This window comes from Musa acuminata, chromosome BXJ2-1 (assembly GCF_036884655.1).
Source record: "Musa acuminata AAA Group cultivar baxijiao chromosome BXJ2-1, Cavendish_Baxijiao_AAA, whole genome shotgun sequence".
NCBI classification, from domain to species: Eukaryota; Viridiplantae; Streptophyta; class Magnoliopsida; order Zingiberales; family Musaceae; genus Musa; species Musa acuminata.
Genome location: NC_088338.1, coordinates 18577001 through 18604269, shown reverse-complemented (window position 1 = coordinate 18604269; position 27269 = coordinate 18577001). Strand labels below are relative to the sequence as shown.

The window sequence follows — 27269 nt, the reverse complement described above, 5'->3', positions numbered from 1 at the left end:
GAACGAGTGTGTCTACATATATATATTTAGGAATTGATCTAGTTTGATCCAAATGCAAAATAAATAAGATACAAGATTGTAACTAAAGATGCATATCATGACAAAAAATAAAGGACCAAAGTTTATGAATGGGTCTCCAGTAACAACACTTGATGTGATGTGTAGGTTATTGGAGGCCTTTTCTAGCCCATGAATAACCCAATAAAGTGCCATGCAAACAAGTCCTTAGATTTCAAGTTACGCAGTGTTCTTATACAAAAATTCATAATCCATGCTAAATTTATGGGATTTTACGAAGACAGCTATCATCTGTAAAGATTTCGATTGAGGAACCTATGCGAATTAAACATATTTAGTCAACAGATGCAAACTAAAATGTGAATGTTGGTTTAACAGCTTATCCATAGAACTCCTATTTCCCCTCCACCTTTCTAATATAAGAAGAAGAGGGTGATGATGATACTGACTCAAGTTATGAAGAATTTAATGAACATCAGTACAAATGCAACCCAAAAGTCTAAAAATGTTATCCGATTCTATCAATTCTTTTATAGTGTGTTACTATTTTTAGTCCTCTCTCAATCCTCATATCACACGTGAATATGATTTCTTTTCGAAGTCACAACGATGCATTTCAAAACAAATTGACATTGCAAGATTAGGCCACTGTGCTGCAATTTTTATTGCGTCTGTGGAGAAAAGATCAGACCTACCTCACCTACCAAAATTAAAGATTCCATCCATCGGCAACTTCCAAACTCTTCACAAGGGAAAAGCTCGAAACTTGAAAGAGATTGTTCCCTTGAAATTACCTTTCCTTGTGCCAAAGCTGAATTAAGAGTTGGAGGACAAGAATCATAAGACAAGTTACCCTTCCACTGTGGAAAGCTGGAGTTACATCACTGTCTGTCGTTGTCTTAGCATCTTTAAACGACTATTAAGGGCTTTCCTCTACCCTGCTTCAAAGTGCAATGGCATCTCCTAACATATTTATGGAGGACCAACTGACAGATCTGCTCTCCTGAGGTTTGATTTGATTCAATCTCTTCACCTACAAGCTCATGGAATGAGAAGATTTAACAAAGGAACTAAAGCAACCTAAAAAAATAAAATTAAAATTAAATGTGTTTCCTCACTCAATTAGCTTGTTCTACAAGATGTATATTTATGTAGGTGGCTTTTCAAAATCATGGGAACAGAAACGACATGAAGATCGACAAAGATAAGATGATATCTGAAAGATGAGCATCGAACAGCACCATTTCACATTTATGGCAGATGTCTTGTCCAAAGGTTGATGCAACCGACCTTGCTAGTAAGGGCACTCCTGATCCTCCTCGGACTTGATGTGAGACTCAATATATACGGATTAACCAGTGTCTTTATCAACCTAGCCATTGCATGATAGTTCTGGCTGCACCAACGAACATTCTTCATCTCTCTCTCTCTCTCTCTCTCTCTCTCTCTCTCTCCTTTTCTTACCCCCACTATTCCTTTTGTTTCACTTTTCTTACCATAGGCTATGAAAAGGAGAGGGGTGGGGCTGATGAATCCACCAAGCATACCAGGTAGTAGGGGGCCATCCATCAGAAGAATGTTGCTCGACTCTTTGAGGTACTCTGGGAAGAAAGTGACTAACTAGCTAGGAAGGACACTGCTACATGTCAATTTTAGAGTGTAAACCCCAGTGAGATAAAGCAGTTGATGATTAAGACTAGAATTACATATACAGTCTGGAATAAGTAATGTTTACTATTGAGCTTGTAGATCTACCAAATTGGAGACCTCATCTGCATGAGTTCAGAAACTTTCACCTCCTCTCAACTCAGTGATTCATTCATGCAAGTACATTGCATGTGATCTTACCTGTCATGCATCACAGTGCACCTGCCTTTCAAGTCACCCAATGATTAGTTGGGTGTTGGTGTCACCACAGCCATTGATGGACCTGCCCTTCTCCTTCTCAAGTGTTGTATGACATCAAGTGCAGTAGACCCATGACAGGAGGGGCAAATGGGCGAGATATGACTTTAGATAAAGCGCTAAAGTTGAAACCACTAATCAATCATGCAGTCCTCAATTTTTGTGGGATGAAAGCTTCTGATTGAGACTTTTATCCATAGAAAACAAGATCGAAAATGTTCATCACCAACACCAATTAGACTAAGATTCACTGAATGAGCTATATATATACATACAGATTCAAAGTCATTTTCCTCTCATATTCTTTGGGCTCACTTTACCAAGTGAAAAAGCTTGGCGGAGGTGATAACTAGTTGTCTTCTATTCTGAAGGTGGCAGATAGATTAGTGGCATGGAAAGACTTTTGATCATTGGCAGTGCTTTGTCATCCATACTACTACTGTATCACATTAAAAAAATGGACACAACGCGTGGATGTTTAGCTGCAAGAAGAAGTAAAGATGAAAGATCTTGATTTCTTTGTTAAGACCATAGATAACGTTTAAGCTTTTAGATGGTAAATGTGTAAATCTTTGTAGTTTAATATCAGTAATATTGTTGGAATGTTTCCTAATATATAAGAATCTAAATGATCAAAATGAAAATGAAGATAGATTAACCTTACTAAATGATCTGATGAATGCTTCCAAAAGATATAAAAAGAAGCTTTTGATGTCACCAAGGCAAGTAGAAAAATTCTCTCTTTGAAATAGATGGCTGACATAGCCTAGAATACATCCCAAGTCTTTCATATGATATGTTTGGCACCTTTGACACTTAAACAAATCGCCTAATCTTGACTATTCCATGGATTGGGCATTAAACAACAAGGATGTCTCAATCAATGGTAGGAGAGAGAGTAGGGTGAATCAAGGAGGCGAGGTTTGGTGAGGAGGGAAGTCACAAGCCTTAGGAACCAAGTAAAAACCACATTTTACGTACATCGAGTATACCTCTTGGTGTACTGGAATGTTATGCTTACAAGCAAACAAGCACTTGATTCTAAGTTGTCACACAAGAGCCCTGATTGCTTACCATAAGAAAGAAGCAAAGAATCTTGGACTGATTCAGTGGACAATTCTGGCCTCACGCAAGAGGAAATACTGAGGGTTTGTGTTAGACTAGTAGAGGAGAAGGGAGATCGTTTTTTATGATGTCAAACACTTGTCGGAGGTGAGTGATATGAGTTCAGAAAAGAGGCAGAGATGCAAAGGGTGGTGTGTGTTCTTATGATTCAAGGTAGGGACAGTGTGAGCTGCCAACAACTGATGAATGGCAAGTAGCTGGTGCTGGTGGTGTTGCCTTTGCCTTCTTGTGAGGCCAAGAAAGTAGTGACAGGCAGTGATGTGTGCGTCTGTAGGCCATGAACGAGACAGCTGAACTAATGGCGATTGCCTTGTTTGTTCCACCTGCATGGTCCCCGGAGGTGCAGCAACCTCACAAGAGATGAAGCAGACGCAGTTCATGTGGCTGCAGACCCCGGCGACAGCGACAACCGGAAGACGATCATGACGGCAGCAGCCGCGGCCATGGTCATTGCCACATGCGAGAGAGAGAGAGAGAGAGAGAGAGAGAGAGCAGAACTTCATCGATTAAATCTTTATTTATAGTTTTTAGTATAATTTTATCTCTTTTTATCTATCTTTTTACCATTAATTGCCACAATTTCGTTTAATCATAATATCCATTTTTCTTCATTTTATCACTACTTTGAAACATAATTCCTTATTCAATCAATCATATATTACGGTTACACCTCATCTGTCATAATCAAAATATTATTGCTCCATAAATTAACTTGTGTAGAAATCCATGAAAATAATAATACTTTTTTATTTTTCTTTGTTGGAATATTAAATTAAAATTTATGATTAGATAGAATTTTTATTTAGGAGACTAAGTCAAGATTGGAGTTCCCTGTCATTGTTAGAGTCAAAGTCTTAAGTCCACCCTTCTATAAATAAAAGACTTATTTAATACTTTTAAGTATACATAATCAGGATGAGAGATAAAGATCTAAAGAAAGTTCAAGATGGAGGAACTGATAGATTATAAGTTTTCATCTTTGATAAGAATTTTTAATTTTTGAAGTTTCTATATTCTCTATTGTTTCTCTTATATAATTTGTTGATGCTCATCATCCTTCTCAAGAGATTTTCTAACATAGTATCAAAGCGGGTTTGATAAGCAAGAAAAGTAGGCTCTTGAAGAGATAGATAAAAATAATAATAGAGAGAAATTGAGAGAAACTATAGAGAGAGAAAATCCAAGGAGAAAATAACTATGGAGATAAAAATGGAAGAAGTGAGAAAATCTTGTAGTGAGAAGAAAAACTCACAACACCCACGACGAGTCGATCTAACTATGACAATTAATCAAATAAGATAACATACTAAGATTAAGAAAATAATTAATAGATTGTAGTAAAAGAAAGATAATCTATAGAAAAGATCAATGCGATGTTGATTAGTTGATAGAGAAAGATTAATAAATTGATGATGAATTATTTTGGATCTTATTATTATCTAGATTTGATGAAAAACATTAAGGGAGATGAAAAGTTATGATAAAAACTTTTCTCGAGTAGGAGGGCTTAAAAATAATAATCGATTGTTAGAAACCATAAAGATATTAAGTTTCTCTCTTAAGATGAGAAAAAAGAATTAGTTTTTAACAAAGAAGAAAATAAAAGAGCACTGAAGCTTACCTTTCAATTATTATAAGATGAAAGCATTGTTTCATGAATATCTATAGCTCTATAGCTAGATAAGAAGAGAAGCTTGATCCATCTTAGAAGATTCTTATGAAAAAGGTATATATCCTCCTACATCATCTCAAAGCAAATATATATATATATATATATATATAATACAAAACTATAAGAAAGTAAAGATATCTCAATAGAAAAAGAAAAAGGAGACGACCTCATTAGATATGGCAGATTTCCCTAATAATATTTTCACTCAGATTGAAGACGTTAAGATCATACAAAAGTAAGAATTAGATTGCCATATAGGTACTATGAATAGATATTTTATCTTCCTATATAAAAGAAGAATTTACAGAGTCAATAACTAAAGAGTCAGAAGAAAATGTTGCTACTCTAATATGAAGATCATCATTATTTAAGATCTAGAAGCTATAAAGACATACTAACAAATAATCAATGATAAAGAAATTAGATATATGATTATGTTGATTAGATTATTTAGGTGCATGAAGATTGGTTTAAGAAATCTAACAAAATTGATTTCAAACAAATCAAAATTTTACTATTCATCAGGATAGATAAGATAGACGAGCATATAAATAGATTGTGTGACTAAGAGTTTAGATATTTCAAAAAATACTACACAGAATAAAAGGAGATTGCATCAAGGTTCAAGGTTTTTCATAATATTTTTTTTATAAAATTTAATTTAAATAAAAATAATAAAATATTAAATTAAAATTTATGATTATATAAGATTTTTATTTATGAGTCTTATTCATGATAGAAAATCCTTATCATAGTTGTAGTTGGTGTCTTAAATTCACTCCTCTATAAATAAATAGTTTATATAATGCTTTAAGCATAAAGGAGACTCAAGAATATAAGTAAATATCTCTCTTCTCATTGCAAAATCCTTTTGCAACCCTAATTTGTTGAATCATGCATCTACAAGAAAAATAGACGTATGCATCATGTCAGCATCAACTCATCAATGACACAACCTGATTGTAATAAAGTCTTTGCAATTGACCTCAGAAGATTTTGATTTATAGATGACCTCATAAGATTAAAAAAAAAATCCGGATATGCATACATTTTTAATGTGATTGTCCCAAAGGATGAGATGTCACCATCTTGACTGGGCTAACGTTGGCATGTCATCCTCCGTAATTAGTCACCCATTTCTAGAATGCCAAAAAAGAAAAAAAATGAATTGTTGTTCGAAGTAACAATTTTAATGTTGATGGTGGTTTGTCAATCAACAATTAATTGGGCATCCAATTGTTGTTGTTGTGGAGTGTTGGATGGGTGTGATTGGAGATCACATTGTACCTTGACGTAGACCTTTTAAATGAATGCACCTCATATGGGTCCAAAACATTTGGATCCCACCACAAGCTTTACATTGGCATTCCCCATTACTCCCTGACATTGTTCTAAATCACCATCCAAATACCAACAAGCAGTAAAGAGTGGCAAACATCTAATTTGCATAACCCAATTAATTAAATTACTTTTCATAAGATAAGATAAATTAAGAGGTTAGAGTCAATAAACATGTGGCACCTTTGTAATGACATGTAACTAAAAGGCATGTAATTTAGTTAATGGTGTAATTAAATTGGCTATTTGAGTACACTCCTTTGCTTTGACTTTATAGTACAATCAGATGGGGTTGCATGAGACTTGATTGCGAAAGATCACCTTTAAGCAAATATAATCGATTTGTTAGTAATATATATGGTCATTTATAGGTAGCATCTTGCAAGATCACATCTCAGACTCTTCCTCTATTGTGTGAATATGGTTGGTTTTCCAATAAACTTTTTCTGTTTTTTTTGTCGATGGAAAAAACATTGCACTTAGACCTTAGGCTAGCTAGGAGGAGAACAGTCACATATCCTAAGATCACACTAAAAACTATGATTCTTTTCTTTTATTATTTTTAGATTTATCTTTTTTTCTTAATTAAAAAAAAATACTTGGATTATAAAATAATCCATATAATCTTACTACTATTCTCCATCACATAGTTCTTATCACACTGATCGCGAAGCGATTTTATAATTAATTGATGAAGGAAGATTTCTTGCAAGAATTAAATGAGAAGATAACAACCCAACAAAAAGGGACGCCGGTAAAGCCAATTGCTAGTGATTTTGGTCCCTCCACACAATCATCTCCACTATTGCCACCAATCAAATTTTAACAGGAGAGGTGAGCCCGGCCGGACAAGGGGCAAAAAAAAAAAAGGGCTTTTGAGGGTCCATATTAGTGTTCCTTTGGCATGTGATCTATGTGATGCTTTAGAGGGAGGAAGATGTGATCATGGTGATGGGGGGTGGGAAATTGAGGTAGTGCTGTGGTGGTCCTCTTTTGGGTTTAATTGTTGTGTTTAGATTAGGAATACACCAAAAAGACGAGTGAGTGAGAGAGAGAGAGAGAGAGAGAGAGAGAGAGAGAGATTTAATCGTTATACATATAATTTAATCCACGGACATGAACAAATAATACTCGAATCAAGATTTCTCTGATCACAGAGGATCAATTTTTCCGTTGTATCAAAAAGTTAAATCCATCAAAAATGATAAGTACCAAAGAAAGAAAATACAAAAATTGTAGATGAACTTAATTATGGTGTGAAACACCTGCACAAATATATGGAATGCATCCACATCCAAGCGGTTGGATGTTACCATCTCCCACCTCCCCCACCCTCTCACATGCCGGATTAAGGAGGTAACCACGGTTAGGGCTCCGATTAAGCTCTTAATATTTGATGTTATGATTGCTTCAAGACATTATTATTAATGCTGGCTTCCAATTTGATCTCTGCGATTAATTTCCAAGGGATTAGGCTCGGAACGCATGTTAGTCGCATGCGATTTGGCTGCACATGACCCGTTCGACGATTAGGCTGACCGGAGACTTGCAGGTGCACGCTGACACGACCGAGTCGTGATCGATGTAGGAAGACAGGCGTTCGTGACCCGATGCAATGTCCGAATCACCATGGCCGAACATATTTGGTCCCGCGACCGACACACTACTACCTGGCGAGGACCACCTCGATCGGACGGCACCACAGCTTCGATCAAGATCGAGTCGTCTTTTGGGCTCCATGCCAAACCCCCTTTATGGCTGGGACTCACACCACCTTATCTTGGTGCTCAAATCGCATAACTGCCCTCCCTTCCTCTAATCGACATGGCCACTGCACAATAAAGAGAAGAGAAAAGGAGGAAGGAGCGTTCATGGCTGCAGTCACAGCACCATAAAAGAAAGGAGAGGAGAGCAGCAGCCAACCACCTCGGGTGTTCTAATAAAGGAGAGGGCTCATGTGGTCATTTATCGTTTTGGAGGTGGAGTCAAGTGGGAGAAGAAGAAACGAGAAGACCTTTTTTTCGTTTCTAACCCTTTTTCTTATTTCTTATTTCTTCAACTACTGGTGTTTATGTAGGAAGAGGAAAAGATAAGGAACTGTGTATAGAGAAGGAGGAGAACAGCGACCTTCTATCTTGTGTCTATCTGCTGTCTGCCTCCGTTCCATTTCTTTAACCCTCCTTCTCTTTCAGGAGGGAAGGGTGGGGAAGACAGAGAGCTGAAGAAAGAGAGAGGAGGGAGACAGAGATGGAAGAGCTGTGGGAGAAGCTTTCAGTCGCAGAGGAAGACACGGATGCCTTTTGTGTCTGAAGCCCTCATCTCCACTCTCCACCCAACGACAAACTGCGGGTAACGAATCTCTGCCTCTACAAGAAGGATGGATGGCAAAGCCTGTCTGTGAATTCCTTCCTTCCTTTCTTCCTTTTCGTGATCTGTGATTGATTCATGAGACAAATTCTCCAAATTTATCCAGATTTGTGTCTGCTATGTGCAGCTGTCGTGAGGTGAATCGAGCTTCCACCATGAAGAAGAAAGAGACACCGGCATGGGGATAACGACGCAGCCGTCTCAGCCCGCCTGTGCCTTCCTCTGCCTGCCGAAGTCCGCCTCGAGTGCCCACCCCGGGCATATTTCTCCTCCCACGTCTATGTCCCAAGGGTTCCACCACAGCATCTTCAGCTTCTCCGATGGGTTCGACCGGCCGACGAGCCAACAGCAGCAGCACCACGTCGCCCAGCAAAGCCGGAGGGATAAGCTGAGGGTGCAGGGGTTCGACGCGGCAGGCAACCCGCTCGTTCCCATCGATGGGGCCGGCGAGGAGGCCGGCATCTACGAGCCGCCTGCCGTCGGAGCCAGCAACATGCTGTCGGACATGTTCGGTTTCGGGGCGGCCGGACCTTCGGCCACCGAGCTTCTCGCTAGCCAGATATCCGGCGGCTACCGCCTCCCGCAGAGTGCAGCAGCCATGGGCGGCTTCTCCGGCGAGTGGTACGGAGCCCGTCATGGAGGATTCTTTGGAGCTTCTGGGAGTTTGAGCTCAATTGGCGAGTCGACGTCGAAGCATCACCGGGACAACGCCCAACAACACCCGATGATGGGCTTGAACGACGACTCAGCTGCTGCGATGCAGCTCTTTCTAACGAATCCGCCACAACCGACGCCACCACCTCCGGAGCTGCGTCCTCCGAGGTCTCCATCATCACCTTCACAAGCTCCTCCTCCCACACTCCCCGACCACCATCGTCAAGCCTTCCGATCATTTGGAGAGGCGTCGTTCGGTGGGGGAGTGGTGGAAGGACGAGGTCTATCTTTGTCGCTGTCCTCATCTCTGCAGCAATTCGATATGGCCAAAGCCGATGAGCTACGAGTGAGGGAAGGGGTGTTGTACTTCAACCAGCAGCAGCCGAAGCTGCATCCAGCATTACACTCGCAAGGTCACGGTCACGACGGGCAGGTCCACATGGGCTACGGCGCCATCGACGCGATCAGCGTGCTGAGGAACTCCAAGTACGCGAGGGCGGCGCAGGAGCTCCTGGAGGAGTTCTGCAGCGTGGGGCGGGGACAACTGACGGGGACCAAGCTCGGCCGGAAACGAGGCGGCTCCTCCAACCCCAACGCAAATCCTAGCGGCGGCGGTGGTTCCAGTTCAGCTGCTGCTGCATGTTCTTCATCTCCCAAATTGGACACCACTCCCTTGTCTTCCGCTGATAAGTTTGAGTACCAGAGGAGGAAGGCCAAGCTTATCTCCATGCTTGACGAGGCATGTACTAATCTACTTCTCCGACTCATTATTTCTAGCTCTTGTTTTACTCTTATGAAGCCTTCTCTCTCTAGACCCACCAGATTCTTTCTGTGCTCGGTAGATCCCACAAAAAAACTACTCTTCACCAGTGGGTAGGGTGTGTTCAATACGGTCATATCTAACGACACTTGCCTATATAGTGTTTGTTGTACTTCAGGTAAAACTCAATTGCCAGGAAGTTGAGTAGATCACTGCTAGGGTTAATGTTTCTAGTTAGAAATATCCCTCTTTACCTGCAGCACACATCACTAGTTTGTGTTGTTGCAAGAGATCAGCCCATCGTAGAAGCACAATATATCCTAAATTGATTCTTGGGAGTTGACCTGGGAGATGAACATTATTCTTCTCAACTCAGCATGCAGTCATTACATTGCTGTGCGAATGCCTTTACCTCTTGCATCGGTGGGTGCACTGTCGTCATGTCCAACCCTACATTTCTTCTGCATCTTTGATCACCAAAGATCTTACTGTTTTGGCAGTCCTGACGTTATATTTATTTCTCCCTCACCTTTCTCACCTTTCCTTCATGGGAAGCATGGAAACTGTTTAGTCCAGTGAGACGACGCCCACATGCAGAAAACATATGATTGATTTCCACTTATGTTGGATCTGATCACCAATCCTGTGCTCCTCTTGCACTCTAGAAGAAAAGGAGCTAGCAGTCTCCTCTCTCTCTCTCTCTCATCTCCTTTCTCTTGCCCATCTATCTGTATCAACCAAATGACATAAAAGGGAGAATAAATTATTGTACTAGATTTTGGCAGTTGTCATTTTTCAGATCCACCTTTTTTTATCTGTCTATAATCTTCAATGATATAGTTTTCACTCCGGATAAAAGCTACACCGGAGGAGGAAGTCATTGACGAGACATGGTGGTTTCGGCCTTGTAATATGGCAGGTGGACAGAAGATACACTCATTACTGCGACCAGATGCAGGTGGTGGTGAACTCCTTTGATTCCGTCGTGGGCTTCGGAGCTGCGGCGCCGTACACAGCTCTGGCTCAGAAGGCCATGTCACGCCACTTCCGGTGCCTCAAGGACGCGATTGCCGCGCAGCTGAAGCAGACATGCGAAACCCTCGGAGAGAAGGAAGTCGCGAGCAACCCCGGCATCACCAAGGGAGAGACGCCGAGGCTCCGGCTGCTCGACCAGAGCCTGCGGCAGCAGCGCGCGTTCCACCAGATAGGGATGATGGATCAGGAAGCATGGAGGCCACAACGCGGCTTACCGGAGCGCTCCGTGAACATTTTGAGAGCTTGGCTCTTCGAGCACTTCCTTCACCCGTACGTCCTCCTCCTCCTCTCTCTGCATGCATATTATACAATGATCAACATTTTGCTTTAACCAAATGATTAGGCTCCTCCTCTCTCTGCATGCATATCATACAATGATCAGCATTTTGCTTTAACCAAATGATTAGGCTTTACTTTAATCAGTAGTTCTGCACTGCATAACCTTTTACTCTCTACCACGAGAAAAAGCTGATCGAAATCTCGTCTCTTTGTCCCATCCTTTGGATACCACTGCAAGTGTACCCTGTCGACTTTACTGTAGCTTTTAGTATCTCTTGTGCTTTCTCTTTTTCAAAGAAGAAAAGAAATGAAATTGTTGGTGGTTCATGAGTGATTGACAGTGCTGATCTGTGTGTGTTTTGGTCAGTACTGATGTATTTCCACCATCTTTCTTATGTTCTCAGGTACCCAAGTGATGCAGACAAGCTCTTGTTGTCGCGGCAGACAGGTTTATCCAGGAACCAGGTCTGTCTTCCTTCCCCTCCTCGACCATAAAAGATTCATCAGCTTCCTGGGAATCCATGATCAGTAATGAAGCTTCACTGTTCATGTCTCTCTTGTATGCTAAATTCCAGCTTCCTGATGATCCATGCCCTCACTGAACACCACCCACATGATACCATTTGATGCAACAGAACATAGAGCAAATGGCAACATGGAGATCACGTAATCCAGTACGTGATCATGCGTATAATTGGACGTCATCTATCTAATTACGATATGTATTCCAGGTCTCCAACTGGTTTATCAACGCCAGGGTCAGGCTGTGGAAGCCCATGGTGGAGGAGATGTACCAGCAGGAGTTCGAAGGGGAGGCAGGACAAAGCGTGAAGGGCGAAGCTAGCCATGCACAGTCTTCACAACCGCCACAACAGGAAGGCGGCACCTCCGCAAGTTCATCTTCGCACCGCCACTTCGGCACCACACCGGGGATTCCGCCACCGGACGCAGCGGTCAGGCCCCACGGCCAGTCAAGTGGCGGCGGCGGCGGCGAGGGCATCCTCATCCAGCCGGTGAGGCTCGGCGCCACCGGCGACGTGTCGCTCACTCTAGGCCTACAGCACGCCGGCGGCAACGCATCAGAGAAGACCCGGTTCTCGGCCGGCGACCTCGGTGGCTAACAAGGCTAGCTTCAGAAGACGGTCATCAAGAACAAATCATGGAAGTAGTAAGCGTCAGAAACCAACAACAAACAAAAGGCTCATCATCTCTAACCAGCGTAGCTTTCTTTATTTCTTCACCTTATAATCATGGGGAAACAGCACAGCAAAGACATAGAAATGTACGATTATAGATTGGTTTTACAGGGAACTAACACAGAGACATAATGGTGCGGGGAAGCATTGATTGATCACAGAGTGCAATTCCTTTGCATCTTTCACTTCTTTTTAGTTTCCTTATGCAAGTATTTATTCTCTTCTGATCATTTTCATTGTTTACTATTGAGTTATTGGAGAGAGAGAGAGAGAGAGAGAGAGAGCTGATGGATCCATTAATATTGGAAGGACAGGACATGATTGCCACGAGCCATGGATCAAATAATGACTGACTCAAGTTGCAGAGGGACCATCCTGCATTACTACTGTGGAGATCACGTAGGCCATCGACACCAGGGAAAAGTTCATTGTTTCTGCCCTACGACCAGATGAAGTACATACACAACAGCAATGAAGCAATACCTGACCATGTAAAAAGACAAGGAAACAAGCAGTAAACAATGTGCAGGAAAACATTCTTCACTTTACGATGAATCTGATCAATCAATCATTGATTGTTTGCTTGTAAAACCTTGTTGCTGTTGATGGATCAAAAGGAAGAAGGGGCTTATGCCATGCTTTGTGGATTGTTCCTGCTTGCTGCAGCTCAAATGTAATGCAATGGAGGAACTCAGCATCCCCCATCATGATCAAGCGCATAGCCTTTTTCAACCAAGCACTGCACATCATAATCTTAGATATATTATGGTCCAAATATGGATCATATTTTGTTACATCTAAGTGTAAAATTGTGGAAATATTAAAGAAAATTCCTTTCGATGATTTTGACACGCTGAAAAAAAAAACACATAAAAAAGAAAAAGATCAGCCATGCTAACTTAGAGAAGTCACTATCTTCTTGGAGTAATGCAACAACACCTCAGCAAATTTTAGCACAGTTGTTCACTGGAAAGATCGACTCAGTTAAGAAAAGGGGTTTTGTTATCAAGCCAAAAAGTTGATGTAGTTGTCCTACATCATTTAATGCTTTAAAATTCACATGCTATTATTTTCCTTTTTTTTTCCTTTTCTTGTGCTTGTAGTTTTCTTATGCTATATTGAACTGGAGCTAATGAACCGGAAGGTTCTCCCTTCCAGCAGACTACAACAAGGACACGCTATGCTTCCAAACTTAAAATATTCCAAAATTGCCTCAGCTTTTGATGTACCAATTAAATAAACCATTGTGTATGCAGTTGATTATATGGCATCCATTTTTAGATACAATGAATAATTTCTATGTCAGTAGTTATTAAGAATTTCTATGGCCACAATACCTACATCATTTGCTTTAAGTTTCTCATCAATGATGAATTGTCTCTTTCTGTTGTATTATTTCTCTTACTAAAAAAATTCTCCAGTATTTCCATGTTATAAATGAAAAATATAAACAAATCGCAACAGGGAGCATATTATCTCCAAAATTAGTTTTATGCCCATCATGAGCAGAATTGAATCAATTGCTGGGCATCAGCCAAAATTTTGACCAATTTTGACTTATCATGCCAATTAGCAGGTGCAGAAAGTCTCATGAATGTTTTCCCACTCTTCTACTTGCCTTATTATTGGTGGCACGAATTTTAAAGGTGTAATGCATCAGATAGCGTCTCTTGGATTTCGGTGTCGAGACCACGTGGCTTCAAATATCAAATCGAACGGCTGGCCATGGAGAATGGTGCAGTCTGCGGTTGGAATTGTGACGGTGGATCCGAATCTGCCGCTAGGATGCGCACCGACGTCAAAGCTGTCGACGTGTTTCCAGTGGTTGGGTGCTCAGCATCGGACGGCTCGGATCTCCCCGTGACTTCCTCCCACCGTCCGTTCCCCTGCATACTGGATTCTTTGGGCCTCGCGCGACTTACCGTCGGATCACGTTTCTAATTGGAGGTGGGCTGCGAAGGGAACCAGGGTTTCGGAGGGGGCGGTTCGGCGATTTGGACGGCGGAATCGGTTGATCCTTACGGCAGGTAGGGCTTCAGGGCACTCGATCTCTCTGGTGGCATTGTATCATGGTCTCTCTCCCAAAGCTTCCAGGATCATCCGTGGCGTCCAGGTCTGCAGAGTTGACCTTTAAGATCTTTGGGTATTCCTTCTTTGGTTCCTGATCTATTTGCGCTTTGTTTGTTTCCCATGTTGGGGAGTTCCGATGTGGGATTTGGGAAATGAGCTTTTGTATGCCTGACCTCAATGCTGCAAACGTGGATATCTAGTTCTAGTGAGGTCTTTGTAGATTATAGAGAATGTATATGTTTCTTGTGTCCTTATCGTCTTTGGTCTAATTCTGTTGGATTAGCTTGAAACAATGAATGATCTGGTGTTCTCAGTTACTAGTAATTAAAAGTAGGTCAAGATAAAGTGCAATTTGGGCCTGTACTTGTAGGGCCTTAGGGTTACTCCGGCAAGGCCTGATTTGAGGGTTCGTGAAGTGCTCGAAAGATATCTTTTTGGTTTGAATTGATGCAGAGTTCAGCTTCTTGGTGGTTGTGGGGTTCTACTACAAGATGGAATCTGATAATGGAGTTGAACCGGAGTTTGTAAAGGGCACTCTGGAGAAAGATTCGGTGGATGATGGACTTGGGTCAAATATCGAGAACGAAGTTAGCGACAATTGCGTTGATGCTATACAAGCCAACGATGGTCCTCCAGAAAAACCTGTGGGGGAAGCTATTGATTCTTCTGGTGAGGTCAATTCAGTAGTTGCTACAGATATTGAAGCTCTGATTTATCTTTTGCACCCTCTTTCTCTATAGGGATTATGGAGTTTGGTTTGGGTGACACTCTTATGTCTAGAAATCAGGACCTGATGGAGGCATTCCAGTGAAGAAAGCACAGAAAGATCTAGGTGGTCAGAATGGTCAATCAAATGAACTCCAGAAGAAAAGGCCTGTTCTTTCACACCGTCTCTCAGTTCCTTCTAAAGGTAGTAGTCTTGGTGGTGGTTTGAGGAAGAGCACCACAGTTATTAGGCAACCTAAAGATGCATCTACAATTACAAATGATTTGATTTATTTTGTCTCTAATCAATTGTATGAAAACCCACCTCCTTCTTGGCTAAATCTTGTGCTCTTTACAGTCATTCTCCTACTTGGCTAGTGCACCTAGCTCTCAGGAGATCATTAGTAAGTCTCATTAGTCTTTTGTTTTCTATTTTTTCTATTGTACTGCAGAATTCTTTTAAGTTTAGTGCTTTAGTCAATGCTATGGTATTGTTTATTGACCTTCAAGTTCTTTTTTTCTTTTTTGATACCAACCCATAAAGATTGGCCCAGAGGTGCAGCTGTTAGTGGTATGCTGATGGAACTGGAAAGTAAGCTTTGTGTATTTTTCAAATTCTGTTGTTTTTTACCTTTCAGCTCGTATATATATACTTACATGATGTCTGCACATACTCATCATAGGACACAGGTAAAGATGGCATGCATTTTATCTGAATATTAACAGTATGAGAACATTGGATTGACGTATTTAATAACAGCAATGCGTCTCCTCACAGGATGCATAGTACTCAGATGAATTCCTGAAAATGAGAATGCAACATTTTCATTTTGTTTTATCTCTACCAACTTGGCATCAATAATAACTCCATTGTACAGTATTGTGACTGTTTTGGTGTCATATAGTTTCTACAATGTTTGGGTCTTTTTTATCTATCCTGTAGTTGATAGTTTACTGTCAAATCAAACTGGTTTCCTCGGTAGACCATTTTCATTTGGACTGCAAGCATTAACATGTGATAATAAGTCATGCAGTAAGAATGGAACACCCCTGAGGCACATGTTTCCGGTTGGAAATACTTATAAAGCCCATTCCACTATCTTGTGTACACCTTCGGCTTTCTAACTACATGTATAATCTTGGAAGACACTTATTTGCTATATAGTTATGTTTGCATTTATTTTTTTTCCTTTTTCAGTGGTTCTACTCTACATGCAAGAAGAAACACTATTTCTGGGTTTAATTTCAGATCAGAGGAGCATGCTGAGAAACACAAGGAGGTTTGTTGACAGTTTGAGATTTTTCTTTATTCTCCCTTCAAGAGCAATGTCTTACTCAATCTAGAAAATATATAATTTCAATATTTATCTCAGTTTTTCATGAAGCTTGAAGAGAAGAATCATGTAAAGAAAGCAGAAAAGAATAATTTGCTAGCAAAATCTGATGCAACACCAGTAATGTAAGATCTTTCTTCTTTATGAATTAAATATATCTGGAATGTTTTTCCTGTTGAGCTAAGTTCTCTAGCAAGTTATACACTATAGGAGAATCAGGAGGCTGAGATGAGAAAGATAAGGAAGGGTTCTACTTTCAAGGCAACACCATGGCCGAGCTTTTATCAGGAACCTGGTCTGAACTGAAGAAGGTAGTAATTATTCTGTCTGCATTATGCATGTCTAAAGTGTGCAACCAGCAATTATAGTGGAAAATATAGTCCAATCAAGTCCACCATAGACGTTGAAATGCATGCAGTCATGAAAACTCTGGAGGCGTTAAAAATTTATTTTCTTGATAAAAAGGAGATCATCATCAGAACGGACTGTCAAGCAATAATAAAGCTTCTTCAACAAGTCTGCCCAAAACAAACCCTCAAGGGTCAGTTGGATGGCCTTTGTGGACTACATTACCGGAAGCGGCGTGAAAGTCAAATTTGAGCACATCGAAGGGACCAGTAATATTCTTGTCGACTCTTTATCACGACTAATAAATATTTTGATTTTAGGATGGCCGAACGAACAGATACTCCTACTAACAGAAGCCACCCAAGAGGTTCAAGCCCAGCCGAATCCAAGGGCAGCAATGCACCTGAGTCAACTAATAAACCAGGTGACCTCCTCACACAATACCAACAAGAACTGGATGAGCTCAAATCCAGAATGCAAAGGCCAGGAGGACTCTCACTCAATGAGATGGGACTCGCGGAAAGAAGACTCGGAGCAATTCAAAAGGAAGCCGCTCGACAAGCATGTGAGGCACTTCAGCAATTTAGGAACATCCACTCAACGAAGACAAGAGAGTATCAAAAAGGAGTGGAGGAAAAGACAACTGGTACAAAGACTGGCTACCAGTTGTCCTCCAGCAACAACAACAGCTGGAAAGAGCTTTGGCGTTAACAAAAGATGTTTCACAAAGGATAATCAGCTTCAGCCTTTAGGAGCATGGCGGACCCCCTACAATAGCTGGAGCGCATCTACTTTTCTTCGCCGCCAAGAAAAGACGAGTTGAGCCTCGGGGAGCCACTCGTAGTGTCACTAATAATGGTATGAAGGAATCTGCTTTCCTTCGTCACCAAGTAAAGACGAGTTAGCCTCGGGGAGCCACTCGTAGAAATGGTACAAAGGAATCTGCTTTCCTTTGCCACTAAGAAGAGTTAGGAATATATCAGGTGAAAGGATAAGAATGCGATGGGGCCCAATGAGTACCCGGTTCTCACCTCTCCCTCTATATATTTCCTAGTTCAGTCTCTTGCAGGACACGGTCGAAAAACCAGAGTTCTACTTGAGGAAACTAAGAGTCTCTATCCAGTCTTTTGTAAGCATTTTAAGCTTTCTATAGTTCTTTGTGCTTATCATTTCTTACAAATTTCTGGAAGTTCCGCTACTTATTTATGCGCTATTCTAGTTACTGGTATCAGAGCTTGGGGATTGGGACTACGAGATTCTATCAGTACAGCAAGGAGACCTGTAAGCACACTGAAAAGGTGAAGCAACGAAACAAAAAGAACAGGGAATAAAGGCTCATGATCCCCTAGTTTGAAATAGATGTATGATAGATGGGAAGAAGCTATACAACAATGGTATGCTAATTCCCATACCTCTAAGCTTGACTACCTTGATCTTGCTGAAACCATAAATCCTACAAGAAAAGAACTAGCCCACATCCCACATAAGGTGATTTTGCACAAGGGGCAGTGCCTCCTGTGTCTTCTTTGAGAGACTCGTTTGCAGCAGTTGCACTTTTCTAGGTTTGCTGGTAGGTCCCCGTTGATTTCCCACATATGGTGGTATTTGGCTTGGGTTTGGGAGACTTGGACCCTTGCTTTGTAGCCTGACTCGGGTCCTATTCACCAGGTCCTGCTATTTTCAATTAGTGCAAAAATTTTTTGAGTGAAGGAGTGGATACCATATTCTAGGTTTTCAACGTCTTCTCCTTCAGATATGGAGTAGATGGCATCACTCTGGTTTTCTCCTTTCTGTACTGATAGAATCTCGTAGTCTTCAAGAAGCTCAAGTTGTTCAAACATCGCTACCCTTTTGATATTCTTTTTATCATTTGGGCATTCCCTTGCGAAATGTCCTTCGCCACACAGGTAGCATTTGCACCTTTTATTTCTGATTAGGTGCTTTCTCTTCTCAATCCTGGCATGTGATGAGTGGGGTTTACCTTTATAAGTAGTGGATCTTCGTACCCCAAATTTCCTTTCCAGTTTATTGTAGTATCCTGGGATTGGCATCTCACTGCAGAAAGATAAGTCTTTTAATGCCCTTTTGAATGCAACATCTTTGCATTCTGCTTCTAAGTATTTGTAATAGAAAAGAATTCTTGGGATGACCCCTATCGTATTTCCCCTGTATTTAGCTTCGAACGCTCCCTTTATCTTTCTTCCCAGCTCTCCAGGCATCTTTGACCATAATTTTTCCGAGAGCTCTGGGCTTGTGAATAACCGTCCTGTCTTGGATGCAAGCCTCATATAATCATTTAGGAATTGTATGATGTGTTTCAGGTTAGTGCAGGATAACCTTTCGAGGTCTTTGTATGCTTCTTTTTGGGCGATTGTTGATCCCTGAAATGGATCTTCTAAAATAAATATTGTTCTTAGTTGCGAGAGGATATTCTGAGTTCCTCCCGTGCCATCAGCGTTGGCCATCAGAAGTTGGTATTCCTCTGGATACGCCATTCGCCATTGTATCCAGGCTAATTTTTCAGATTTGCCCAGTAGGTTTTCAATAAATTCCATTTTAGCTTGTGGGTCAGTAAATCCTTGAAGGGAAACTAAATTCTTTGTGATAGATTCCCACCTCATGAATACCTCGTCGAACATTCCCAACTGGGATGGGATTATGAACATGGCTCCTTGTTGCTGGAAGGCTGATGGAAGGTTCCAAGCTTCTGAAAAATCTTTTGCTTTGAACCTTGGTTGCCTTGTGTAGCCTTCAAAGGTTGGTCTCTGGCTCGTAGACTCAACATTTACTGCTGGGGGGTAATTTGCTGGCCCCATTGTAGTATCTGCCGGTGGTCTGTAGTTTGAGACAGCGGAGGATGAGTATATCTGCTGAGATAGTCTTGCTAGTTGCGGATATTCCATCGCCAAGTCTTCCTCCAGGCTTGCTGCTACTATTCTTCTTTGAATTTTTGGGGGTATGGGAGTTCCCGTTCCCCACCACCTTCTGAAACGTAATTATCCTGAAACCAATAGTTAAGGTTATCACGTAATTCCTCTATTTCACCTTCGCTATCGTCGGATAGTTGGATTTTGACAACAATTGTATGGCTTCGGATTTCCTCTTCATCGCTGAATGTTTCGTCATCAGCGGTGTTGTAACTGATCCGGCTTGACGTGGATGCTGCTTTGTAGTTGTCGAAACTTATGGATATTCTTCCATCTATCAGATTGCAGCTTCTCACTTCAGATGGCTGCATTGGTATTGAGACCTGGGTCGGTCGAATTACCCAGTCTCTGCCATGTATTTCTGTTGTGGAGTACCTTCTTCCGGGGAGAGCCCGGACGCCATGGCTTGTTAGGTAGTCCACTACCCCTGAAACCTCATAAACAAAGGCGACATTCGGGGTATTTGAAAGTCGCCCTACCATCCTTCGGGTGACGAGCAAATTAGCTTCACCATTCCGCCATGTGTCATATCCTCTGGTGAGGATTGAGAGTTGAATATTGCGGTAAAAGTCCCCTATTGTCATCATGATGTCGGGGATTACGTAGACCAGCTGACTCCCTCGAGTCAAGTCTACTTCCATGGTGGCAATGATGGATCGATCATCCATCCATCTGTTGTCCCTAAACACTAGTAGCGCTAGTGTTCCTTCTTCCTGTCGATGCAGGGTTTGCAACCGTACCTGTAGTATTCCTAGATGGACATACTGCATTCTACTCCTCTGAAGCCTTTCGTAACTTTCCTCCATGATGAAGGATCTGTCCTCTTGGCTGTTTGTAACCTGCATGGCTTCTTCAGACCTGTGAACGTATACCCTGTGATGGATATCGTCCCTTCTTGAGTGGTATAGCACCTCAGCTGGTGCTATAGTAGATCTTTCGCGCATAGATAACCTCAGTTGTGCCTGAGGGTCTATTTGCTGTTCTAGGATCTGTTGGGTGGAGATTGAACCTCCAAATAATCTTTGTCCTACTCGCCTCGTTGCTTGGCGAGCGTTAAAGATCCTACGTTGATTTCTCCTGTAATCTCGGATTTGATCTTCGATCAAGGGGGCAGATGTGGAGACTTCCTGAGTCCTGGTTGTCATTTCTGAACTTGTTTCAGGATCTGTATAGGATCTTTGAACACCAAAATTTTTCCTTTGGCCTCTTTAGGTCTTTTTGAGGGACCTAGGCTTAAATTGGAGAGCTTTGTTATCAGATCTTCTGGGATGCTCTGGGGTGGTCCTGTCTTAGCTTGCTGAAGCTCCCTTATGTTTTGTAGTTCCGTTCGTATCCCTTTTATATCCTCCGCGATTTGTGTGAGGAGTTGGATTTGTGTGTTGTGCTGTTTAATTACAGCTGCTTGGTGGCTAAGGGTCCCCGGGTAATCGTTTGTTTTGAGAAATCCTAAGGATGGGGGATCGATAGGCTCTGTGGCTTTGAGGGCTTCTTTGTTAGATTCGGTGTTTTTGGAGAACAGATAGTTCATCCAAAAATTTGCTTTTCTATCCTTGATAGAAGTTGTTCAACCCTCTGCAGCTTTTGATTTAAGCTTTGAGTTAGTCTAAGAGCTTCTTCTTCCACAAGTTTTGGTTGTTTGGAAATCTCTGCAACTAAATTTTGCACTTCTTGTTTCGTGAGAGGTCTATTTTCCGAGAGTAAGGCAGTGAGAGTTTTTATGGAGTGCTTGAGTCCTTTGATTTCTTTTTCTAGACTATGATTTTTCTCAATAATGGCCTTGAAAATTTTCAAATGGACTCTACTAGACAGGCAGATTTTGTCATAGATAACCGAAAGATTATGGGCTAGTTCTTTTCTTGTAGGATTTATGGTTTCAGCAAGATCAAGGTAGTCAAGCTTAGAGGTATGGGAATTAGCATACCATTGTTGTATAGCTTCTTCCCATCTATCATACATCTATTTCAAACTAGGGGATCATGAGCCTTTCTTCCCTGTTCTTTTTGTTTCGTTGCTTCACCTTTTCAGTGTGCTTACAGGTCTCCTTGCCCTTTCGACACCTTACGTCTATTAGCAATTTCACACTTGGAACAGAAAGTACTAATTCATGACCCTCCCTCTTTCTATAGTCCCAATCCCCAAGCTCTGATACCAGTAACTAGAATAACGCATAAATAAGTAGCGGAACTTTCAGAAATTTGTAAGAAATGATAAGCACAAAAAACTATAGAAAGCTTAAAATGCTTACAAAAGACTGGATAGAGACTCTTAGTTTCCTCAAGTAGAACTCTGGTTTTTCGACCGTGTCCTGCAAGAGACTGAACTAGGAAATATATAGAGAGAGAGGTGAGAACCGGGTACTCATTGGGCCCCATCGCATTCTTATCCTTTCACCTGATATATTCCTAACTCTTCTTAGTGGCAAAGGAAAGCAGATTCCTTTGTACCATTACTACGAGTGGCTCCCCGAGGCTCAACTCATCTTTACTTGGTGGCGAAGGAAAGCAGATTCCTTCATGCCATTATTAGTGACACTACGAGTGGCTCCCCGAGGCTCAACTCGTCTTTTCTTGGCGGCGAAGAAAAGTAGATGCGCTCCAGCTATTATAGGGGGTCCGCCATGCTCCTAAAGGCTGAAGCCGGTTGTCCTTTATACCAGTTGTCTTTTCCTCCACTCCTTTTTTGATACTCTCTTGTCTTCATTGAGTGGATGTTCCTGAATTGCTGAAGTGCCTCACATGCGTGTCGGGCGGCTTCCTTTTGAATTGCTCCGAGTCTTCTTTCCGCGAGTCCCATCTCATTGAGTGGGAGTCCTCCTGGCCTTTGCATTCTGGATTTGAGCTCATCCAGTTCTTGTTGGTATTGTGTGAGGAGGTCACCTGGTTTATTAGTTGACTCAGGTGCATTGCTGCCCTTGGATTCGGCTGGGCTTGAACCTCTTGGGTGGCTTCTGTTAGTAGGAGTATCTGTTCGTTCAGCCATCCTGAAATCAAAATATTTATTAGTCGGGATAAAGAGTCGGCTAGAATATTACTGGTCCCTTCGATGTGCTCAAATTTGACTTCCACGCCGCTTCCGGTAATGTAGTCCACAAAGGCCATCCACCTGACCCTTGAGAGTTTGTTTTGGGCAGACTTGTTGAAGAAGCTTATTATTGCTTGACAATCCGTTCTGATGATGATCTCCTTTTTATCAAGAAAATAAATTTTTAACGCCTCTAGAGTTTTCATGACTGCATGCATTTCAGCGTCTATGGTGGACTTGATTGGACTATATTTTCCACTAGCGTAGGCACATATTTTTTTCGTATTTCTGGGGTCATGTTTCTGTTTTTTCCATTTACAGATTCCTCCCCATCCTTTCATGCATCCGTCTGTTTCAAGTATTATGAAACAGTCTTCTGGGGGTACCTCTAGATCTGGGAGATTTTGTACCAGGTTTTTGATGTCTCTAATTAATTTCCAATCCTGTTCGTTTAGCCTTTTCTCTCCAGTTGGGCTTGTTTTTGAATATAACGGGCCTAAAAGCCTGCCCAGGTTGGGTATATAGTTTCTTGCATAGTTTAGGATTCCTAACCACGATCTGAGGCCTTTCTTTGTAGTGAGATCTTCTTCTTGATAGCCAATGATCCTTTTGATAATATGGGGTTGTAGCTTGATTCTAGAATTTCCCAAAACTGCCCTGAGAAATTCAATTTCTCTTACCGCAATTTTCATTTTTGAAGGGCTTAAGACTAAGCCGTTCTCCTGGCATATCTCCAACATTCGAGCTAGGTGCTGTGCATGATCTTTTTCATTCTCTGAGAAGACCAGAATATCGTCAATATATACTGCAATGAATTGTCCTGTGCCCCTGAAGCAGGTGTCCATTTTTCTTTGGAACACGGCCGGGGCGTTTTTGAGATCAAAGAGCATTGCCAGCCATTCATATAGTCCTGCGGGGACTTAGAATGCGGTCCATTCTATAGAATCCGGGTGCATAGCAACCTGGTGAAAGCCAGATTTTAAATCAAATTTTGAGTAAATTTTACTATTGCTGACCTTCTTAAGGATGGTGTTGATGCCGGGAAGGCTGTATTGATCTTTTTCTGTGATGTCATTAAGCCTCATGTAGTTGAAAACCATCTTCTCTTTTCCTTTCTTTTCAATTCCTGTTATGGGGTCAATAGTAGTTCCAGAATTGACAATTATGGCAGTAGTTCGGTGCTTACTTTTGCTTGGCCTGATGACCCCGATGTCCAATAACGCTTTCACATGCCTGGAGAAAGCCTCTTTTGCCTGTGGTGTTAGGTGTTTCAGTGGTTTGTCTTCTACCACAAAATCTTGATTTTTGATCTCCAGTTTGCAAGTTATTTTATTCTTTCCCCAATGTTTTAGAGGATCCTCCCCTATGTATCCTTGGGCTTTCAGCTGGTCCAATAGGCCTCCGAACTTGGCCGTTATATATTTGTCGCTTTGCTGAGCTTCTGTTGAATAAAATACTGCCTCTTGGATCTGGATATAATCGTCTTCCTCTAGGTCCAATTCTTCTATTGCTGTGGCTGTTGGGATGTAAGGCAGGGTGTTGATAGTTGTTAGGTTTTTATAAAAAGTAACCATGTTACCTTCAATCCTAACTCCTCCTTGCATTGCCCTAATAAAGTTGCATCCGATTATCATCTGGATGTTGTCTCCTAATTCTATTGCGAAGGCATAAGTATAGGGGATTCTGAAGGTATTATCCCCTATTGTCATCTTACCTCCCTTTAATTTCTTGTTCGCAATCGTCTTCGAGGAAATTTTGCTGAAATGTACTGTGTAGGGATTTGCCTCCATTGCATCGTCTGGTGCAGCGTTCTCGTCTATGCAGCAGGTTGTTGCTCCAGTATCTAATATAGCATTAACTTCGAATGGTGGAATGTTTAGTATTTCTATTTGTACCTTCAGGTTGAACAGCATATTTTTGGCCTTTCTTGGGCCGCTTGCCTCTTTTGTTTTTACTGATAGGACCTTCTAGGTTTCTTCTGCCAATATAACGAATGCTTCTTCAGTTTCTTCTTTGTTTTTTAATTCCAGTATTTCTCTTTGTAAGTCAGCATTTTCCAGTCTTAGTCTTTCGACCTCCATGGCTTCTTGCTCAAGCTGGTTGTATTTTTCTTTCCATTCTTGTACTTCCTGTTGCAGGCGTAGGTTTTCTTGTGCTGTGGTAATTGCTTGGATATGCATTTCTTTAAGTTCCTTAGCCTTTTCCCGTACTGATTCTATGGCCATTTTAAGTTTCCTAATCTCTGCTTCACAATGGTTAATATAATCTTGCTGTTGTTGAAGGAGATTTCTTGGTTCGTACCTGACTGGTTCTTCTTGTGCTATAGGAGTCCTTTTGTCAAAGTAATACATGCTGCACATCTCACATGAGGTGATTTTGCACAAGGGGCAGTGCCTCCTGTGTCTTCTTTGAGAGACTCGTTTGCAGCAGTTGCACTTTTCTAGGTTTGCTGGTAGGTCCCCGTTGATTTCCCACATATGGTGGCATTCGGCTTGGGTCTGGGAGACTTGGACCCTTGCTTTGTAGCTTGACTCGGGTCCTATCCACCAGGTCCTGCTATCTTCAACTATTACAAAAATTTTTTGAGTGAAGGAGTGGATACCATATTCTAGGTTTTCAACGTCTTCTCCTTCAGATATGGAGTAGATGGCATCACTCTGGTTTTCTCCTTCTTGTACTGATAGAATCTCGTAGTCTTCAGGAAACTCAAGTTGTTCAAACATCGCTACCCTTTTGATATTCTTTTTATCATTTGGGCATTCCCTTGCGAAATGTCCTTCTTCGCCACACAGGTAGCATTTGCACCTTTTATTTCTGATTAGGTGCTTTCTCTTCTCAATCCTGACATGTGATGAGTGGGGTTTACCTTTATAAGTAGTGGATCTTCGTACCCCAAATTTCCTTTCCAGTTTATTGTAGTATCCTGGGATTGGCATCTCACTACAGAAAGATAAGTCTTTTAATGCCCTTTTGAATGCAGCATCCTTGCATTCTGCTTCTAAGTATTTGTAGGAGAAAAGAATTCTTGGGATGACCCCTATCGTATTTCCCCTGTATTTAGCTTCGAACGCTCCCTTTATCTTTCTTCCCAGCTCTCCAGGCATCTTTGACCATAATTTTTCCGAGAGCTCTGGGCTTGTGAATAACCGTCCTGTCTTGGATGAAAGCCTCATATAATCATTTAGGAATTGTATGATGTGTTTCAGGTTAGTGCAGGATAACCTTTTGAGGTCTCTGTATGCTTCTTCTTGGGCGGTTGTTGATCCCTGAAATGGATCTTCTAAAATAAATATTGTTCTTAGTTGCGAGAGGATATTCTGAGTTCCTCCCGTGCCATCAGCGTTGGCCATCAGAAGTTGGTATTCCTCTGGATACGCCATTCGCCATTGTATCCAGGCTAATTTTTCAGATTTGCCCAGTAGGTTTTCAATAAATTTCATTTTAGCTTGTGGGTCAGTAAATCCTTGAAGGGAAACCAAATTCTTTGTGATAGATTCCCACCTCATGAATACCTCGTCGAACATTCCCAACTGGGATGGGATTATGAACATGACTCCTTGTTGCTGGAAGGCTGATGGAAGGTTCCAAGCTTTTGAAAAATCTTTTGCTTTGAACCTTGGTTGCCTTGTGTAGCCTTCAAAGGTTGGTCTCTAGGTCCCCGAAGGACTATATGAATGGCTGGCAATGCTCTTTGGTCTCAAAAACGCCCCGGCCGTGTTCCAAAGGAAAATGGACACCTGCTTCAGGGGCACAGGACATTTCATTGCAGTATATATTGACGATATTCTTGTCTTCTCAGAGAATGAAAAAGACCATGCACAGCACCTAGCTCGAATGTTGGAGATATGTCAGGAGAACGGCTTAGTCTTAAGCCCTTCAAAAATGAAAATTGCGGTAAGAGAAATTGAATTTCTCGGGGCAGTTTTGGGAAATTCTAGAATCAAGCTACAACCCCATATTATCAAAAGGATCATTGGCTATCAAGAAGAAGATCTCACTACAAAGAAAGGCCTCAGATCGTGGTTAGGAATCCTAAACTATGCAAGAAACTATATACCCAACCTGGGCAGGCTTTTAGGCCCGTTATATTAAAAAACAAGCCCAATTGGAGAGAAAAGGCTAAACGAACAGGATTGGAAATTAATTAGAGACATCAAAAACCTGGTACAAAATCTCCCAGATCTAGAGGTACCCCCAGAAGACTGTTTCATAATACTTGAAACAGACGGATGCATGGAAGGATGGGGAGGAATCTGTAAATGAAAAAAACAGAAACATGACCCCAGAAATATGAAAAAAATATGTGCCTACGCTAGTGAAAAATATAGTCCAATCAAGTCCACAATAGACGCTGAAATGCATGCAGTCATGAAAACTCTGGAGGCGTTAAAAATTTATTTTCTTGATAAAAAGGAGATCATCATCAGAACGGACTGTCAAGCAATAATAAGCTTCTTCAACAAGTCTGCCCAAAACAAACCCTCAAGGGTCAAGTGGATGGCCTTTGTGGACTAC

General features: G+C 41.5%; 1 protein-coding gene across 3 annotated transcripts; it reads left to right on the top strand.

Annotated features, from left to right (window-relative positions):
- Positions 1-7891: 7891 nt before the first annotated feature.
- Positions 7892-12579, top strand: LOC135599046 (BEL1-like homeodomain protein 4). Of its 3 annotated transcripts, XM_065093715.1 has the most exons (6): positions 7892-8037; positions 8136-8407; positions 8553-9818; positions 10759-11144; positions 11558-11618; positions 11885-12579. In XM_065093715.1, exons 3-6 carry the CDS (start codon positions 8604-8606, stop codon positions 12272-12274), a joined length of 2052 nt encoding a protein of 683 aa, XP_064949787.1. In that variant the 5' UTR covers positions 7892-8037; positions 8136-8407; positions 8553-8603; the 3' UTR covers positions 12275-12579. The 3 variants fall into 3 exon arrangements, with proteins under 3 accessions (XP_064949787.1, XP_064949789.1, XP_064949788.1); XM_065093717.1 differs by having other exon boundaries at positions 7947-8407; positions 8532-9818; XM_065093716.1 differs by having other exon boundaries at positions 7947-8451.
- The last annotated feature ends 14690 nt before the right edge of the window (positions 12580-27269 follow it).

Bases quoted from the DNA above. Each gene is read 5' to 3' on its own strand.
- LOC135599046 (XM_065093715.1), top strand. From the start codon at position 8,604: ATGGGGATAACGACGCAGCCGTCTCAGCCCGCCTGTGCCTTCCTCTGC. The intron at 9,819-10,758 runs GCATGTACTAAT...GTAATATGGCAG, and splicing joins TTATCTCCATGCTTGACGAG to GTGGACAGAAGATACACTCA. The intron at 11,145-11,557 runs GTACGTCCTCCT...TTATGTTCTCAG, and splicing joins TTCGAGCACTTCCTTCACCC to GTACCCAAGTGATGCAGACA.